General features: G+C 34.4%; 1 protein-coding gene across 1 annotated transcript in view; it reads left to right on the forward strand.

Annotated features, from left to right (window-relative positions):
- Window positions 1–132: 132 nt before the first annotated feature.
- Frl (formin-like protein) overlaps window positions 133–19949 on the forward strand; it is a 140133-nt gene continuing 120316 nt past the window's right edge. Inside the window, exon 1 of the mRNA XM_068777187.1 lies at window positions 133–474. Coding sequence (XP_068633288.1) covers window positions 280–474 — 195 coding nt within the window. The 5' untranslated portion in view covers window positions 133–279. The remainder of the gene's footprint in view (window positions 475–19949) is intronic.

The raw sequence follows: 19949 nt of genomic DNA on the forward strand, positions 1-19949 counted from the left end.
ACCGTAAACTTTGACTATTTACATTATTTTGATATGTTTTCGAACGATGCTATGCTGATTGGCTGATCCAGCTGTCAGTTAGATTGCAGCAAATGGCGCCCTCACAAACTTCACTTCAGTAGCAGCCTCGGCGCTCGTGTCTTGTCTCGCTTGTGCGCTTGTTCTTCCGTTCGCTTATATTTTTTTTATCGAAATAATATCGAACTCTTTACTCCGTCTAATGTGACTTTTATTAAATAAACTGTGATTTAGTGATGCTCTGTGATATAAAATGACCTGATGGAGTACGTGTTCAGTGGTTGTTTAAGTGATCAGTGCAAAATGGGCCTAATTACATCCAGAGAGCAGACAGTGCTGGACGGACCCGTTACGTCCACCAAGAGTCACCATGTACGGCAGCCATCTACTAGGAGTCGCACAAAACCTCCCATGCCGGACCGAGATGAGCTCGAGAGCCGCTTCATCAAAGTCTTGGTGAGTGTATAACCGTTGCCGGCATTTTTGTTTACAAACATCGCAAATCTTATTTTTATACGTTTCGCTTACTTTTAAAATGTGTAGCCAATTTATTAAAAATAGTTTTTAACTATTATTTTCACTAAAATGTATTGTTTCGTCTATTTACGTGAGGGTCTATTTTCTGTGGAATAGTAGTGTCTGTAACAAAGGAAATCGAGTTCGAATGTAATTGCATGCGTTTATACTATATTGTATTAATTTTTTTTGCTTGTTAGTTGAATTGAGCAATTTAGTTTAAACGTTTTTTTTTTAAGATACCATCATACTTGTGCTTGGATGACAAATAGATTATAACAATTCCAATAGAATTCATATATGATTTATATTACAAACCTTGAATACCTATTCAAAGCTTAATGGAGTTATTATATGTGAATCATCTATTCAATAATTGAGATATAATATATTAATTATTATTATATATTAATTTTTGTTATTGCTATAATATCCAGTAAGTTTCTCTTAATTTAAAAAATAAACAATGTAATGCTTATGAATACAGTTCTTGTAACATTTTGGCAATTTTTATTTATAAACATACTCGCCAATGTATAAATATAAAAAAATAATTATTAATTACTTTTTAATCAGGTATGAAATAATAAAAAAATTTAATAAAAATACTAAAAGGCCTAAAAAAGTATTATAATAAACACAATCAACTTAATTAATTTGGACATATTTGGAAACTGGAAATGCATAGAATGCTCAACTATATTTATATATTTTTTATATCATTGAAACAAATAATTATAAGATTTTGTCTTTAATCAATTTAACATTCATTATTTCTTATTTTATTTTATTTAGAGGGGCATTTAATATTGTTTTTCTGTTTTAATTATTTATTAATATTAAGATATGGCATAGATCTAGCATAATTATGGCCTAGGCTTGCTATCCTTACAATAGGCAAACTTTAATTTTGTATAACATTTTAAACAAGACTAATGTAAAGCTTTACCAAAAATCAATAAATGATAAAAATTAAATATAATTTATTTCCACAACAATATCTAAATCTGTGTATAAGTGTTGCCATTCTTTTTTGCTGATATCTTGTCTTGACTCAATGGGTTGATTTGCATCCAAGCTACATTGTACTCATATGGCATTAAGATAGACTTTAGTGTAGCCAACCTAACTCTAAAAAATCTTGAGGGATCGATCTTGAGGAAGCTCTATGATAAACAGAAATGGTTGGCCCTGCAGGACACTACACCCAGACTATGGACTAGTATGTAAGCAGCAGGAGTGTCCTTTTAAAAGCATGCCCAGCACCGAAGACTGTCTATAAAATCTAAAGTAAACACATGTCTGATAAGAAGACCATGAACGCTAATGATCCTTGCCTCCAGACAGTTGGGATTATAAAAGTAAGGAGTAAGAAAGAAAGGAGTACCTAAGATCAATTTTATTCTATCTACAAGTGGAAATAAATTGTCCAAATAAGCGGATGTGATCTTTCCTCTTACAACATTTTGAACAGTTATCAGACTTCTGACAAAATGACATTGTTCTCCCTGCACATTTCATTGATAAGGCGACTGAATGTTATGTTTCCTGTTTATTATCTATTCATGTTAACGGACAGACAGTGTGGACTGTTTCTTAATTAGAAATTGTGAGATGGGGAATATTTATAATGGCATATATATGAAAAGTTAAATAGTATTAAGATTATTCCCTTTTCAACTATATAAAGATTATTAGTTTTATAACTCTAAATTTTTTTTTACTCTTTTTAACACATAGTATAATGGCAGACTAATAGCCTTAAAGCATTTTCTTCCAGTCAATGTAGTATAAAAGATGTGTTTATAAACAATGCTGTTGTATTATTATAATCTATAGTCAATTGTGTAAAATACTTCCAGTGACAGCTAAGTTGAATATAAAATTACTATAGAACTATATTGTACAAACAAGTTAAAGGAACCCATGAGACCATCCACAAGGAACTATTAAATGAGAAGAACACACTGTTTAATTCCATCGATATTCAATAAAATACATTTCTTAAGAGATGTTACCAACTAAGTGTTAGACCTCTGAAGGACTTAGTTGAAAGATGTCTTTCCCACAAAGTATAAATAAATTACAACTTTAGTTTATTAATTAACTGCTTGTTAGTGTAATACATATCCGTATCTTTATTCTAGTAATAATGATATATAACAGTGCCTATTTTCACCAACAAACTGCTTGTCCTGTACTTTTTGTTAGATAAAAAAATGTAAAATAATTAAAAAATAAGCTCCCTCTATTTAGTTACCTCATTTCTTTTAACCTTAAATATATAAACAAAACACAGGTATCATTTGAAAAAGCTTCCTTATTTTGCTAAATAATAAATTTTTTTGTGATTAGTATGAGGACACAACCACAGTTAAAATTTCAAATTATAATTAAAAAAATTAAATCAACAGTTTCATAACGAAGTTTTTAATTTTTATGTAATAAACTTTTTAATTTGAAGTTCTTATAGACATTCATAGATTATAATTTCATAACTTCCAAATTTATTATTTACAATTTGAAATCATACAAATATTTACTTTAAGATATACATACATCAATGGTTATGATAAGTAGACAGACTCAAGTTGCCACTACTTCTCTATTATGGTTTGTATATTTTAAATGTTGATAACAGTATGAGGAGGTTATTTGTAAACTGTTTTACCATTGTATACTTTGGTTTCATGTGAACTAACTAATTATGATACAGTGTCAACATATTTCATATGGATATAATAAATAGATTTTTAGTTATATTATTAGTATTTATATTTACCTAAAGTTTTACTGTTGTCTTAGTATGGGAAGCACTTTTATAATTAATGCTTTTTAAATTTCTAATGGGTTTATGAGATATATAATTGTATTAGCTTGTGCTTCAATATATACTTTAAATATAGTTACTTTTATTGGTTTTTTTAAAAATAATATTTTAGCCAAAAATATCAGTGCTTATAACAAATTTAATTTTCTTGATTGACTTGATTGTAGTCAAACCTCAACCAGGGAGTGCCTACTCAAAGGCAAAAACTCCTGTAGCCATTAACACTTCAAATTATTTATATTTTTTATCCATAACTATAAGTAAGTTAGAACTGGTGTAAATAAAATTAGATTAAAAATCTCAACAAATATTTCATAGTCCCTGTGCTTGAGATTACAGATGTGGTTGGGATAAAAATTTAAATAGATAATATGTCTAAATATAAAATTAAAAATGATCTGTCATGACATTTTCTAATACAGATGGAGAATCAATTTTATCATTTATAAACTAACAAATGATTACTATTTGTGTCTCTTAATATTTATTTGAGTAATTGTAAAAACTAAATTACAATTAAGCATAATTAATATTGATAAGGTGCAGCAAAGTGATTTCATTAACAAATTTAGTGTAATGGTTTAACATGTGTGTTCCGTTTTAAATCAAGCGTTTGTGGAAATTATTATTCTTAGTGTAAATACAGTTTGAATAGCGAGACGCCATTGTTTGTGCCTATAACCATTGATAAGTCAGTTGCATGAATCATTCTTCATAAGAATAACAATTGAATTACTTCTGAGATATTTTTTTATCATTACAGTCATTAAGTCATGACATAGAGCTGTTGCAGTAAATTGTCTTGTTTAACTGCAGCGAGGTGACTAATAATGGTGTGTTTTTATGTGTGTATATTTTTAATTAACCATTGATACAATGTTCTTTTATGAGTCGTAAATATACAAGTTTATGTATGTTTAAACTTGTATAAAAGTGATTAAAGTTGCATTAAGTTTTAATTATGCTACTAGATTTTTATTACCTGAAGGTATCTTTACATTGAAACAACTCTCTATTTCTTTTTGGCATGCCATAACATGAGAATAAATTTACCAGTTTTATTCATTTGTTTTTTTCATATTACTTTCTAGAAAGAATTTACAATGCATATATAAATAGCTTGAGCGGTTGTTGAATGTTTGTTGTATAAATTTTGAAAGCTCATATTTTTAACATGGCTTTTTGTACATCGTGAAAGCTTTATAGTATGAATGTATATATCTGATTTGCTGTCAGCAAATATATTCTTTGTCGTTACAGCCTATAGATGCCTACTGCAATGTTGATGCTTCTCGCAAAGATATCTATGGAGGAATATACCATAATCGCCACGCTTGGGATGGTTTGGTTATCGCGGTGTGGTATTATGATATGCAAAGGACGCTGCTGCCCCTTGGTGGGGAAACTTGTCCGTGAGCAGTGGCCGTCCAATAATTTATATAAAAATGTGAATTATTTAAGATAGTATCCTAGGAATCGAACCCGCGACCTACGATCGCAAGTTACGGTTTTCTTCCGCTGGGATACCACTGCTCGTACTGTTCACCCCGAAATTGTGTATTTCAAAAATAATAACGTAATGATAATATAGTATGAAAATCCTGATTACTACATATTAATTGAATTATTGTTTTCTATCAATCCCTGCAGACTTTGTACCGTCAGAAGTTATTGGCTTGTTGAATTCCAGTAGAAAAAGTATATTAATGTAATGTACAGCAAAAGCTTCCTTCATTCGCTTAAAAAAATGCGATCTATTTAAAAAATTTGCGCCTAATAACTTCTATATTCACGAATCTAATAAGTACATACATAATAATTAAAGGATTCCAATAGCTATCCAATACAATATCCTTTGTAAATACCGTCAAATGGACTAATGAAAAAAGTAAAATAGTGTGGCGTGTCGAACTGTGGAAAATGACGAAGAATCTGTGCAGGTTCAAACTGACTACGAACATAGCTGAAATCGCGAAAGGAATAGGACGAGATGGGTTCCAACAGATAGAATCAGATGACGTTCAGAAATTGCTTGAATCGCAAGTTGAAGAACTGATTAAAACCGACTAAAAGGAAACGTTAAATTTCACAGCACATTGAAGAAGAGCTACAATAAGCACTGAAAGCGTGACATATAATTTGAAAAGTTTCTGTGAAAGTTTAAGAATGGAAAATGAACTTTGCGATTCGGAACGAAGTCGTATTTTTAGGAGGCAAATTGGTTTTACGACTGTTGCGTGTCAGTCTGAATTAAAGGACCTTTTAAAAACTGCTAAGCAAGAGAAAATTACTAAGTTTTTTCAAACCATCGTTTAAGCCTTAAGATATTCAATCAAATTGTTTAAAAAAATTAGATTCAGGTTTTTTATTTTTATTTTATCACCTAGTAATGCATCCTCCATTTAATCTCATATAAAAACATAGTTGCTGTATTCGCAGAATGTTTATGAAACATACCTTGCGAGTAAAGAGACTTTATTCTATTTCAGAGTGATCACTTAAATATGTCTGCTCTATTTTTTTTGCTTTTATAATGTGCTATACGTTCATCTCTTTGTAAAGAGAAGATAGAAGATATAAACTATTGTTTAGTAATCATTCCTCTTGTATTTTTGGTATTAATGTTTGTTTGTGTAATTAATACATAGATATGGTAAGAATACGTTCGTATGCGAAACGCATCAGGCTGCGGTCACACGGCGTGGATATTTTGCGGCTACACGGAGCGGTGTGCGCATTGCGACAAAAACCCACTGCGAGCCGAATTCAACGCCAGACTGGTTTCAAATGACGCTTAGTGCATTTATTTTATGTACCACCATGACAAGATTTAATTAAATTACATTTGGTTTTAGTTCTTTAATAATCCCTTATACAAACTCGTGGAAACTTATGTTAAAACTGGTAAAACTTGTACTTAACAATATAAAGGATTTTAGATAATAAAACGGAACTGAATTATTCTATTGTATAGAGCATGTTTGAAATGTACACAAAATAATGGCAAAATGAGTTTTTGGCCGATCAAGAGGCATTTGGGACTCGAACAAAATTTGATTCTAGTGTCTGTCATATTGAACTCTTCTGTCATTTTTCTCTAAAGTGAATAATAATATAAAAATTTGACTGAATGAAAAATGTTTTATATTTACGTAGCTAAAATTAATGATTATTAATATCCATTTACAACTGAACCATATATGTTATTGAGGCAATAATTTATTAACAAGCCATGAATATACGGGAATAGTTTTCCTTCTACGCTACATATAGAAGAACGTGTTAATGCAAAACAATTACGTGTGCGTTTATATTAGGCGGTACGAGGCGCGGGCGATGTTGGAAACAGGAAAACTGTCATCTCGGCAAGGTCGCGGTGGGTTTAATAAGTAAATTGGTGCGAGCGGCCGACCGCGGCCATGCGTCACCAACTGACCACCGCTGACCACTGACCCGTTGCTTTGCGAGCCGGTCGACGCGGGGCCTTGACTTTAATAAGCCTATTTGGTCAATTAAATTGACTTTACTGTTTCTATGTTTCACAGTTACAAGATCTAACATGTGCCAAGTAAGAAAAGGACCAATATTTAGCCACTTCCGCACATGCAGTAGTGGTCGTGCGACAAAGTGCACCGCCCGCCATCCCGCTGATAAATGCGTATGCGGCAAACAATTCGTATCACACAACTGCCAGCGCCGTGTTTCACCCCTCCACGGGGTATCTTCAAGAGTTATGTTACACCGATTAGTGCTAAACACAGAGTGACACTAACATGTGCCCTCCTGAGTGTTTTCTTGCCAAGTAAATTTGAAAATACATAATATATCTTTTTGTAATTCTATATTTCTATCTTAAAGCAAGCTAATAATCGCTCAACGAGCAATGGAGGCGGCAATGTCCAGGATTTTTCTACGAAATGAAATCAGAAATGAGTTCCGTAGACGAACAAAAATAACTGATATAGCTCAGAAGATTTGCAAGCTATAGTGGCAGCAGTGACCACACAAAATGCAGAACAGATGGACATTGGAGTTATAAGGTTCCTGGTATGAAGACAGCAAGCGCAGTGTAGGGTGTCCATCCATGAGGTGGAAAGACGACTACGTTAGTCATCGGAAGACGCTGGATGATGGCTACTTCCAACTGGTTCCGCTGGAAGTCTATGGGCGTGGCCAGTGAAATGATGATCTTGAAATTTTTGAAACAGAGTCGCGTGCGCAATGAATTTTTTTTAATTATAACATAAAATAGTGTTTGAGTAAAAAAATAATACAGCGAAGACAGTAATGTTTTTTCACTTTTTTTCTAGCGGAAATACAAGTGTCGTGAATATACTAATCGTGGTCACGAACAAAAGATAAAATGTGGGATTATCGCTAACTATGGTAACATACAACATATTAATCGCAGTCGAAATAATATTAAAAAATTGTGTTATGTTTGCTTCAAACCGGACGAAGATAAAAAGTTTGATAGCGTTACATTGAATTACGTAACAAATCGTCATTGCTATTTTAAGTTTACCAAGAAAATTGCAGATATTTTTTTTTGGTTAACCGCGTCCGGTAGTTCAAAAAAAAAAATAACATCGTAATATAGATTGAGTTAGTACAGTAGGGCATACAACAATTCCGATAGCATGGATACAAGTAGTGCAGGACTTATCATTGTGGGCGATTTTCAGAGTAGGCTTTTGCCTTGCAGTTGGCGTCTATCGACCGACTCGAATAGTTTCAGCGGGACAAATTTCTGAAAACATATTGCTCATATATTCCTTAACTATTCCGGGCAATCGCCGGTCTAGTGAATTTCTGAAGAAAAAAAAATATTTATTTACTCCATATAAAAATCATGAAATGTATATCAGGTGATAGGCAAAAAATCAAGTACAAAAGGCGATCTTATCGCATGAGGCGGTATTTTACAAACAAACATTGGTTGGATGTGGTTAAAGAAAAATAGAGCGGGCGATAATAATGCGATAGATTTTGGAAATAGGAATACATATTTATTACAGATTAATAATACATTAAAGCTTTGAAGGGTTAAAAGTGTAGGTATAGGAAGGTATGTAATTTATGGTTATTTAATTAATGATACAATTTATCTAAAAATAAAATACAAAACATACAATTTTTTTTCAAAATTCGGATTACTAGCTAGTAAAACTAATTATGGTTTCCTGTCTGTGCCTGGAGACTTAGTACTTGGCAGTAGAATTATTATAGCCTTATTCCAATAAAGATTATTAATTAATGTAATAAATTTAACAATAATCACTTTATACAGTTGATTGTAAACTGTGTAAAATATTTAAAATTTGTAAATCTTTAAAACTTTTACTAAACAGCCTGTATATCATGAAAATAACTTCATGTTATTGTAATACATAAATCACGGGTTTAAAATTCAGTACATTTCCAGTATTATACAGAAATATCCAGTAATACTTGTCATTGTAGTGTATAAATACTCCAAATACAAGTAGTGAAACTTTGGATACCTTTATTAACCTTTCTTAGCTTTTATTTATAAATTATCTTGATCACCAACACGATGACGTCATAGCAATTGCAAGTATCAAGAACACTTAATTGAGTATATATTTAATTTAAAAGCGATAAACCGAACAGAACATTAACCCCTCGTGTTGTTCGATTATAAAGCGCGTTCACTTCGCCCCAGCTGCGCCCCCGGCTATTCCATTTGTAACACCTTCCGTTTACGATCACACGTTTGAAACTGAATGGTATTAGACATAAACTTAATAATGTTGATTCGATGTGTTAATCTAATTTCTTAATGTATATAGGTTGTTTGGTTATTGGTGTATTCGATCAGTGATTCCCAGTGGTCTATATCGACCCCTAGGGGTCTATGACAACCTGCATGGAGTCTACGTCAGCGAAAAAAAATTTGGGGGTCCATGAAATGAAAATGGGGCTCCACGAGTAAATCTCAACACGTACACTGATAGTACCTATTTACTTACATTATACTATCTTATAATATCAAAACCTTTACATTATTTATAAAAGAAATTATGAAGTAAAAAATTATTAATATGTTACGTATATTTTACATAACAGATACAAAATTTTATTTTGAGTAGTATTAATTTAAATTCAATTAATAAATGTATAAATTAACATGTGTTTTAACACTAAACTTCACTACAGTTATAAATTTACAGGAAATCAATATCAGGTAAGTAGGGGGTCTACCCAACACGGAATAACATGGCAAGGAGTCTACGACATAAAAAAGTTTGGGGAACTCTGTATTAGATTAAAAGGATTGAATTTATAATGTAATGCAATTGACCAATAAGTTCTCTCAGTACAAGGTCTGTAGGGACAGATGTTAAATAATAATTAAGTTTAACAAGTTGTCATTCGAATTTAGATAACGCTTTAACTTAGTTATATTGTCAAATAAAATTGATTATTGAAGAAGTAAAGTGAGATACCTAAAACGTGTAACTTTTAACTAAAGGATTGAGATATATGTATAAATATTCGCATAAATATGGTGACTTCAAGTGGTTCACCTTCTACGCCGCCAAGCCCACTCTGCGCAGGCTTCGAATCGGTGCGACAAATAGCCTGTTTTATATGAAACCTATTTCAGTACAATTTGGCGAATATTATTTCATGGAATCAGGCGTTACTTTGCGGAAGTCCATCCTAAGTAAGAAATAAGTATTGGTCCTTTTCTTACTTAGCGAATATTGCTTTAATACCTCGTAAACATCCATTTAAAAATTTTGCGTACATACATGCATCTTGCAGCTTGTACAGTTGATACAAAAAGAGATAAAATATTAACCTAGAAATAAGTAGAAACTAAAATAATGTTCCGTATACCTCGGGAGAGCAATATTATTTGCGTATCTATATTGTGAAATACAAAAATTACTTTATTAAGTTATAAATAAATATGTATTTGTTCGTTAGTATTGTTGCAAAAGGCCAAAATATCGAATTTTGGCCTTTTGCAATGTAGAAGTAAACATTAACTGCTATGAACTTACCACAGATATAATGTTTCATGCAAGTTACTAAACTTAATACTATACTCGGCATAGCAAACACATAATTCGGAGATTGATTTTAAATTCAAATTATTGTTATTTTTCTACCAGACAAAGTTTTTACTACAAATTTACCGAATGTTTAATAGAATTTTTTGTCAAATCATTTTATTGGATACTAGTTGCGACATATTCGTCGATTTTAAAAGTACAAGTGTAAACAGTGTGTTTGAAAATAGCTGTAAAAGCTTGAAAGGGGTCAAAACAGAGCTCTTTTTGTCAGAAACAAGCTTGAAAGACTTTTTCAATCAACGTGTGTAGTATGCTGTCCGAAATATGTTACATCAATTTATTTTTTTATTCGAATGCGACAGGCCAATCACTTCTGACAATAGAGGTTACAGATATTTAATAATTATTAAAGTTAATATGTTGTTATTCGAATTTTGAAGATGCCTTTTCTTACTATACTATCATAAGGTTATTTATTATTTCTGAACCCACTCATTTTTGAACTGGGTAACCATAAATAACTGACCACAAATGAGCTATACATCACCCCCTAAAGCTTTTGTACCTGTAACCAATCATCCTGTATATATATATTCTTATAATGTCACTGTTAGTATACATTACTCTATAGTCTCGTATTGTCATGTTTACAATTAACTTTGCATCGATTAGTTTCAGGTTTTTCAAACATCATTTACTTTTTTCGTTATGTGTTCATAGTCTTTAAAAGTTTATTTTAAAGCACTGCCGGAGTCCATCTTCAAACTTAAACCTATGTCGTTACTTTTTGCTTTCATCAAAGTAACTGTATAGGCTTTGCCAAGAAAGAGTAGCAGATCGTATCCTGGTGGCAAGGCAACACTGCTGCTTAACTGGGTGCATTGATTAAGAAAATATATAATAGATTCAGGCGTTACTTTGCGGAAGTCCATCCTAAGTAATAAAAGGACTAATACGTACTGTAAACAGTACGTCACCGAGACTCGATGTTTGGCACTAATCGGTGTAACATTACTCCTGAGGATGCCCCGTGGAGGGGTGAAACACGTGTTGAGTGATTTAACGGTGGTAGTTGTGTAATTCGCATTGTTTGCCGCATGCGCATTTATCCGCGGGCTGGCGGGCGGTGCACTTCATTGCACGACTACTGCTACATAGCGGAAGTAGCTATATATTAGTCCTTTTCTTACTTAATTAATAAAACGCAAGGTAGAGAGAGATCAACTTGACGACGATCATGATTACTGCTCTTATGCAGCCCGTATCCAGCGACCGTAACTATGTCGTGGGTTTATATAGTTGGGGGCCTACCCACGTCGTGTCTAACGGCGCGCAGTCACTTTAATCAGTACAATGTTATAAGCTTACAGCAATGCAGACTTCTTGAAGAGCTTTTTTTAAATTGGATACGAGGCGAACGAAGGTTGACAGTCCAACTTAATATACCTTTTGGATCCTTATTCGGAGATTCAAAGCTGACCCGTTAACAGGTTGGCCTGTTAATTCTGCAAAGGTCCAGAGGTAAATGTATATTTGCAGATACGGGAACTTGTATCAAAAATGAAGTACGTCAAAGCGGCGCGATTGTAGTCCGTGTGATAACACTCGCACCTCATTCGAAGAACTGCTTTGTAACATTGGCATCTTATTCTTGTGCACGCCGTAGTCTTATGGGCTACGTGATCGAACACTGCCATTTAGACTTGCCAATTTGCTTGACTATATCGGTTACTTTAGTTAGTCACATTTCTTTTTCTTATACATTACTAAGCTAATTAACTTTATTATCAATTTATTTTATTCTATTTAACTACTATTTCTTAATTTACTGGCTATCTTTTATAGTTTATAATCTGTAAGTGGAGATAATGGGATAGTCGTGTAGGCACCAGTCGTCAGCTGCGGCCGGGCTCGCTTCCCACCGCGCCCGCTATCGGGGCCCCTTTAATTTCCTGTAATATTGCGCCACGCGTCGCTCCACAGGTTTTATATTAATCTCGAGACTAGTATGACACAACTAGGGTGACCACATTTATGTTATTTATTTGGATAATATACGAACATTGGTCGGTTCGTAGCGAATGTTTCAGAGTATTTATTTTAATTTTGACCCATAACGCGTGGTCACAATATTAAAGTTATGTACAAGATGATTTCATATAGAAGTAATAGCTTTAAAGGAGGGAATGTATAGCTCATTCGCTGCCATTTAATGTATGATACACCTTACTCAAAAATCATTGGTTTCAGAAATAATAACAGTCATTATACAGTAAAGCGTTTTCAAAATATAGATTACTACAGATTAAAATTATTCATTGTTTATTCTCAGTCCCTATAGACCATGGTTGCACAGACTTATTAAGACTAGGGGCCACTCGGGCAAATCATGAACTAATGGCGGTCCGGCCGCCAGAAGTATAGGTAATTAAATTTTTTGGATTTTATTCTGGAATAGAATTCAATATTTTTCGAATGTACGAGAGTATTATTTTCGCTGTCGGCGGGCCACCAGTATACGACCGGCGGGCCGCGGTCTGTGCATCCATGCTATAGACCTTGTACAGCCAGAAGTTATTTGTCCGTAGCATTCCAATAGAAAAAAATGTACTCTTCTTTTTAGCCGATAATCGATCAAGGCAATAAAGCGTAATTGCCACGATGTCCGCATCCAGCAAAAATCAATTAATGTCACATATTTCAGAGTGATCACTTTATACAGGTTGATAGGATATAGTTTCAAAGGATTTTTGCAAACGAGCTATAATCAATCATCGTATATATGTTGCTTTTAAATTAATATCGCATATTATATATTTATGCAATTGTTATGGACGGGACGCACTAAGCCTTACGTAATAATGCAATTGTAAAATAGACAGTCCGCGCGCGTGGGCGGCGTGGTCACAGCAAGTGGCAGAGCGCCCACTGGTCGCGGCTGCATTCCTCGACACCTATGCGACTCGAATGCAGCGCCGATCGATCGCGGAACCCGCAGGGCCGGGCCCGCCGCACGGACAGAACTGTATCATATATTTTTTTTAATGGATCGTTAACCCGGACACTGATTCTCAAGATTTAAACGAATGAATTGGAAATATTATCAACAGAAATAGTCACATTAATTACCAGTAATCTTAACTTTGAAAATTATTTTATTGGTGTTATTTAAACAGTCTAAATAAAGACATTTATTTAACGTAAAGTAAATAATTAGAACTACAACAAGTGTTTATTTTGTATTTGGGATATTGTTAATGTAATTCGTATGCGATATGTCTTCTGAAAAACGTAGAATGTTATCTCTTTTTTATGGTCTATTTGGAAATCCGTGGGTGAGGTCTACTTACTTGTCCAGCTGTGGAAGACTCACAGTTGAAACGATGGTAAAATAAATCTAGTCCATGTGTCAAATATATATTGATTTTTGTTATAAAGTTAAATGTATCTATTTTATGCCCAATGCGGTCTTATATATACTAAGATTTCTTCAAGAAATTTTTACAATAGATATGATCTTTTTAAATTTGGAAGGTAGTGTAAGATCCGTTTTAATAATAAGCGAAGGTAATGTTATTTGAACCATAGTATAGACCAATACGTCTTCTTAAAGTGACATCGTTTGAAGGTCGGCGACCAATTTCAATTTTTGACATCGCGACCACTGAAGTAAAGTTTTTCAGCTAGGAAATTCGTCTTCTACCAACACCGCTTTGCGTGAATCTTACTTTGATCGACAAGTTGCAGTAGATAGTATTTTGAGTTCTCGCCATGTAGCAGCCTAAATATTATTGCTTTATTTTTATTTTGTATATTGTCATTTTTAATTTATCTCTCTAGGATATCATCAGCATTCTTTCCTTTCTAAGGCTTCAACTTTCTTGGTCATCGATTCTTGCAGCTTTAACGACGTACAGGAGAATAGAAAAAAACTTAACAGCTTGCTAGAAGCATTCGTCGGCTTTTTTATACAATAGGTAATTTATAACAATTAAACATCAGGAATTATCGAATAAAACGTTTCCAAAGGCGAATATAAGCGTCACATTGGTGTCCTGGAAAATGTAATCTGTGCTTGCAGTGTATCCTGTTTGTAACACGGCCAATCGAGAATCGGGATCAAGGTTTTGGGATCCGCCAGCTAATATATTTAAAAAAAAATTACGTCAGATGCATCGCCTGACGTATTGTATTGACTAATATATACTCGGTTTTCGTAGAATGGTGTGATCCTTTTCTCCGAACACATTTTAGCCTAATCTAAATTAGAGTGTAGCAGTATTTTTAAGACGCGCACCAGATAATCGAGAAAAGATGGCTTAATAGTTATCTACCTTTTTCGTCCTGCCATTCACTTACCTTATGAGTACAATAGGAAAAATTCAGAATTGTTTGTTAAATTTTTTATTGCACGAAGGAAGAATATTTTTGTTTGATATTCAAAAATACTATCGTCTTTCTCGCTTTTATATATAATTTATGTTTTGTGATCTCTGTCGATGGTATTATTATTTGGATGAAAGCATATCCAAAGCTTGGCATGTGAAAACCAAATACTTTTGAATCACTGTGTGTTATCACTTTGAAATTTATTACATTAATTTCTTTTAATTGGAATGCAACTTGACACTATCTTCTAGCAGTACAAAGTCTTCTGGGATAGATACAAATTAAATTAAATATCTAGTAATCTGAATTTTGGAAAGACTTTTTACGTGTTATGTTATTAATGCTAAATTCCCATTAAAGCTTTTACACGTATAACTAATCATTCTATAGATAAAGCTAGAGCCTGTGCAGTAGGTTCTGCGGTAACAACGCCCAGCTGTGGGCGTGTTGATTAAAAACGAGCGCGCTGAGCGACAGTGCGGGTGCGGTGCATCGATCCGTCTCGCTGCATTGCCGATGTGTTTTGCTATCATTCTAAACAGCAATAAGAATTAGTTCTTCCTTTACATTTGTGGACTTCTTTTTATTCACTTTGTATTATTTATGTTTATTACGAGAGAATGCTAGAAGAGACCAATTTAAAAACTAGAATTAAATTGATCTGTAGTATAGCTTCCCTTAACCTAAAATATGTGCCTGCAAAGGACCACAACGAGTTTTGGTAAAGCCCGCAACAAACTTAATCTAATTTTTTGTGATTACTTTCCCTAATGTCCCTAATACAGTAGTTAGTCAGTTTTTGCCTACGTGGGGCCCGTGCCCCACAGAGGAACAATTCAAAAGTGGATTCGACACGTGTTAAATTCTTTCGCTTTAATATAAAAAATATATATATGTTACATAGGCGTAAGAACTCAAAAAAGGCTAATGCCTCACGCATGGAAAATAAAAGGTTGAAAAATACTGTTAGAGCAATTCATTCTCAAACTACTAATTATATTTAGGACAGTAGGTAACAAGGCTGTGCTAGTTGGCATGCAATTTGATACGTGATTAGATACATGAAGAAAATTATTATTGATTTATAATTATTTGAAATTTTAAATAGGTCTTTTTTTAAAACTATTTTGTAAGGAGTGTTGGCGTTTTATCTTATTATAACGATGGTAGTTCGTAAAAGGTTGAGAACCTAAGCTAAAGTTTATCCAAAAAAAACAAGACATTTTTAATTTGCATAATTTGGATTCCGTCTTTTTATTAGATTTTTATAGTTTTTAATAAAAGTTCTTTGGAAATTATATTGTGAAAATATTTATCAATTAATAATTAATAAATTGTGTAATAGTAACCAACTAGTCTATGATGGTATGCGTATGTTAGAATGTATCATCGTGATCATATCAGCCGATAGGCGCCTTGTCCAGGGCATAGGCCTCACCAGTGGAGAACCACGATGACCAGTCTTCACTACCCAACTCATGGTTGCCACTCGAAAATCCAACGGCCATTTCAGACGAGCAATTCTTAGAATATATAGTGTGTATGACTTAACATACATACATATAGTAAGTTTAGTCAGCAATCATATGATTAAACAGACTCTGGTTTTTGAACATAATTGGGTAGGCGGTGCGGTACATTAAGCTTAGTAATCACGATACAGACAATACTGACGTGACGCTGACTGTATCGCTTGATTGAAGCGCTCGCGGAATTCCGTATGATAACGATTTATACTTAGGGTGTTGTTACACCAGTGCGTAAGCGTCAAAACTCAAGAATAAATAATAAAATTTAATTCTTCAATACATGTCATTGTAGTATTTTATATGCTAAAATAACAAGTGAAGATGTTTATTCGTGTCTGGCACTTGTCATAAGATGGACAGACGACCTTGTCAACGTCATTGTAAGACGCTGGATGTAGGCATCTTGAAACTGATCTTAGAAATTTATAGTGAAGTCTGTGCCTGTAGCTGAAGTGATGAAGAATATAATTTAATTTTTTTGAAAATATATCATTGTGATGTGTCACCACCTTAACCTCGTATGTAGGCACTATTGTTATTGACAAAAACACGACCGTTACACCTTATTAAACGGTAATAGACATCACAGGAGATCGCGGCGGGCGATAGACTAGCGTCTGATTGCTTTGAGTGCATGCAACACGTTCCACAGTGCCGTCCCGTTACAAACTTTTTTTTCCCTCTCGTACTACATTCGGCGCGTACGCTTTTTCGATATTAGTATATTAAAATATTTACGAAGCTTTATTAGTAAAATAGGCCTTATGATGGTATTGCAATGTATTTTTTCCCCCGTCTTATTTACACAGGGACTAATTTTATTTTTTTTCCATCATATTATTATTCATATTATAAATCTCATCATATCATATTATTAACGTTTTCTTTGTTTTTCGTTTTCAATATCATTAATTCATTCATCTGTTATTCATTACATCACTTTCGTCGTCTTTCCACCAGAATACTACAAGTTTATATTTTGTTCTATTTTGCTTTATTTTATTTTATTGTTTACTTTATTCTTACGTATACATTCCTTTACTCTCTTTTCGTTTAATAAACTTCAAAAAACGTAATATCCTATTATAATGCTTACTATTTTAAGTGATTATAAAACTTGAGATTTAAGGATATCTGCAAAACTGATCACAATAAACCTGTCTGAGTTCGTTGCGACCTCTTAGACCAGGGCGCATTTGGAACTCAGTTCTAAGTTGAACGATACCATTTTAGGTGAGTTCAATCTGATTTTAGTTTCTATCAAGTGGTCACTGTAAATGATGCTAGGTAGGTTGTTGATGTTGGTTCATTCATAAAACTGATAACCTATCACGTAATCTCTGTTCTGAACACAACCGCGTCACCTACAATTTCTTGTTATTTATGTCAACACATCCGGATATGACTTAATAATTGGATCATAGTCACTATCTTCTATGTATATTTCATGTATTTCCTGTATTTTAACTTGACTTAAAAAACTAAATTATTTCCATATGCATTATCACCGTCATTAAAGTCGTATGATGTTCATTGCTGAACATAGCATTCTCAATGGATTTAAAATAGAACCTATAATTGAAGTATGCCAGAGAAACGTTTTACGACGGGCGTCAAGAGAAGTCTCAAGTTTACCCAGAGAGCAAGGAAGAGGGCTATGTTCGGAAGTAAGAAAAGGACTAATATATAGCTACTTCCGCCAATGCAGTAGTAGTCGTGCAATAAAGTGCACCGCTCCCGCCAGTCCGCTGATAAATGCGCACGCGGTAAACAATGCGAATTACACAACAACCACTGCTAATTCAATCAACACGTGTTTCACCCCTCCACGGGTATCCTCAGGAGTAATGTTACACCGATTAGTGTTTCATTAGATTAGACTCTATGTTCGGAGTTTCGCTGCGAGATCGAAACAGAAATGAAGAGATCAGCAGAAGAACACCGACGTAGCTCGAAGAATATCTCGTCTGAAGTGGGCGAGACATTCGCTCGTGCAACCGCTGGTCGTTGGGGCCGGAATGGTTTCGAGTGGCAGACACGTGTTGATAGATGCGGCGTGGGAAGGTCTTCCACTAGGTGGACCAATGACTTAGTTAAGGTTGCGGAAGTCGCTGGATGCGGACAGTGCAGGACCGGTCATCGTGGCGACCTTCGAAGGGGGGGGGGGAGGGAGGCCTAAGCCTTGCAGTGGGCGAATATCATCTGAAAAGAAGAAGTTTTTTGTCAATTTAAAAATTGAACACCGGGTCTATAGGTGATTTATTTTATTTTATAACACGAATAACTAGTTCATGTAAGCAGTCCCAAACGTGACTTCCTTATTTCGCTCGTCTGGTCTGACGAGATGAAGATTTCTACCGCAGGCTGCGGGCAGGTGCGTGCGTCGTGCATTAGAGTGGGCGGTAGGAGCGATCGCCATTAATTATTGCCCGGGGAAGTACCGGCGAGCGCGCCGCAAGGCCGCTTGTAATTAATCGTTTCGATCTCAAAGAAATATGCGAATAAATTTACCGCAATTGGTTTAAATTGTGAATAGACAACTAGGTTTTTTTGTACACGATTAATGTTTATAGATGTAAAAGCTTGAACGAGGCCGAATGTATAGCTCATTTGCTGTTATTGTCAATATATGTGTGTATACCATCTTTGATAAATCATGCTTTCAGAATTAACAATAATGTACAAGGACCAGGAGCGGCTCTAGCTCGTGTAGCGCCCGTGAGCAATGAAACCCTGGCGACACTTAGGCCTGACGCCCCTGACAAGAGCGTTCAAAACTCAGATTGCGACATATTCAAATTCATTATTGTTTACTATCTGTCCAAGCAGACCACTACCAAAAGTTATTGACCTGGCGCGTTCCAATAAAAAATAATGTATCGTTTTTGAGAGTGATCACTTTATGCAGGTTGATTGGAAACAGGTGTATAAAAGCATTATTATATTAACAATTGAGCCATGCGTTTACCCCTTTGAAGCTTTTAAATCTATAACCTATCACCCTGTATTTTTATACAGGCAACACACGATAAAGTGTCATAAGTATTGCTCTGTGTAACGTGTCTGTTATTCCCAAGGACATATATTATTTGCGCAGCTGGGTCAGCGCCTAGTTCTACGAATCTCATGTACAAAATTGAACCTTGGGGCCATGGATTTAAGTGTGCTCCAAGATTATCACAGTAAAAATATTTTTTTTTAGATAATTACTAAAGTGTACATTACGCTAGGTTAGGTTTGTACTCTTTTCAACCGGTAGACGCCCACTGCAAGGCATGTGCCTCCCCCAAAGATCGCTACGATGATCGGTCTTGCTGCCAGCGTCCAACGATGTTCTGCGACTTAAACTGATATCGGTTTGATAAACAAGTTTTCATTAGCCAAGGCTAGGGTACAGAGACAGGTTCAAGGACGCTCACCATCCAAGAGGCTCAGGGGCTAAAGAGCAAGAAGGTTGTATAACAGCGTCCATCATGCGGTGGTAGCGATATCATGTCACACGAACTCGTGTTTTTACTACACGGACGACACTCAAGATGCGATAGCAAGATTCATAGATGTTTAATGGAATCAGGTGTTACCTTGCGGAAGTCCATCCTAAGTAAAAAAAGGACCAATATT

This window comes from Battus philenor, unplaced genomic scaffold (assembly GCF_028537555.1).
Source record: "Battus philenor isolate CCGP_79_NKW_IND1 unplaced genomic scaffold, ilBatPhil1.0.hap1 SCAF_13, whole genome shotgun sequence".
In the NCBI taxonomy this organism is placed as follows: Eukaryota; Metazoa; Arthropoda; class Insecta; order Lepidoptera; family Papilionidae; genus Battus; species Battus philenor.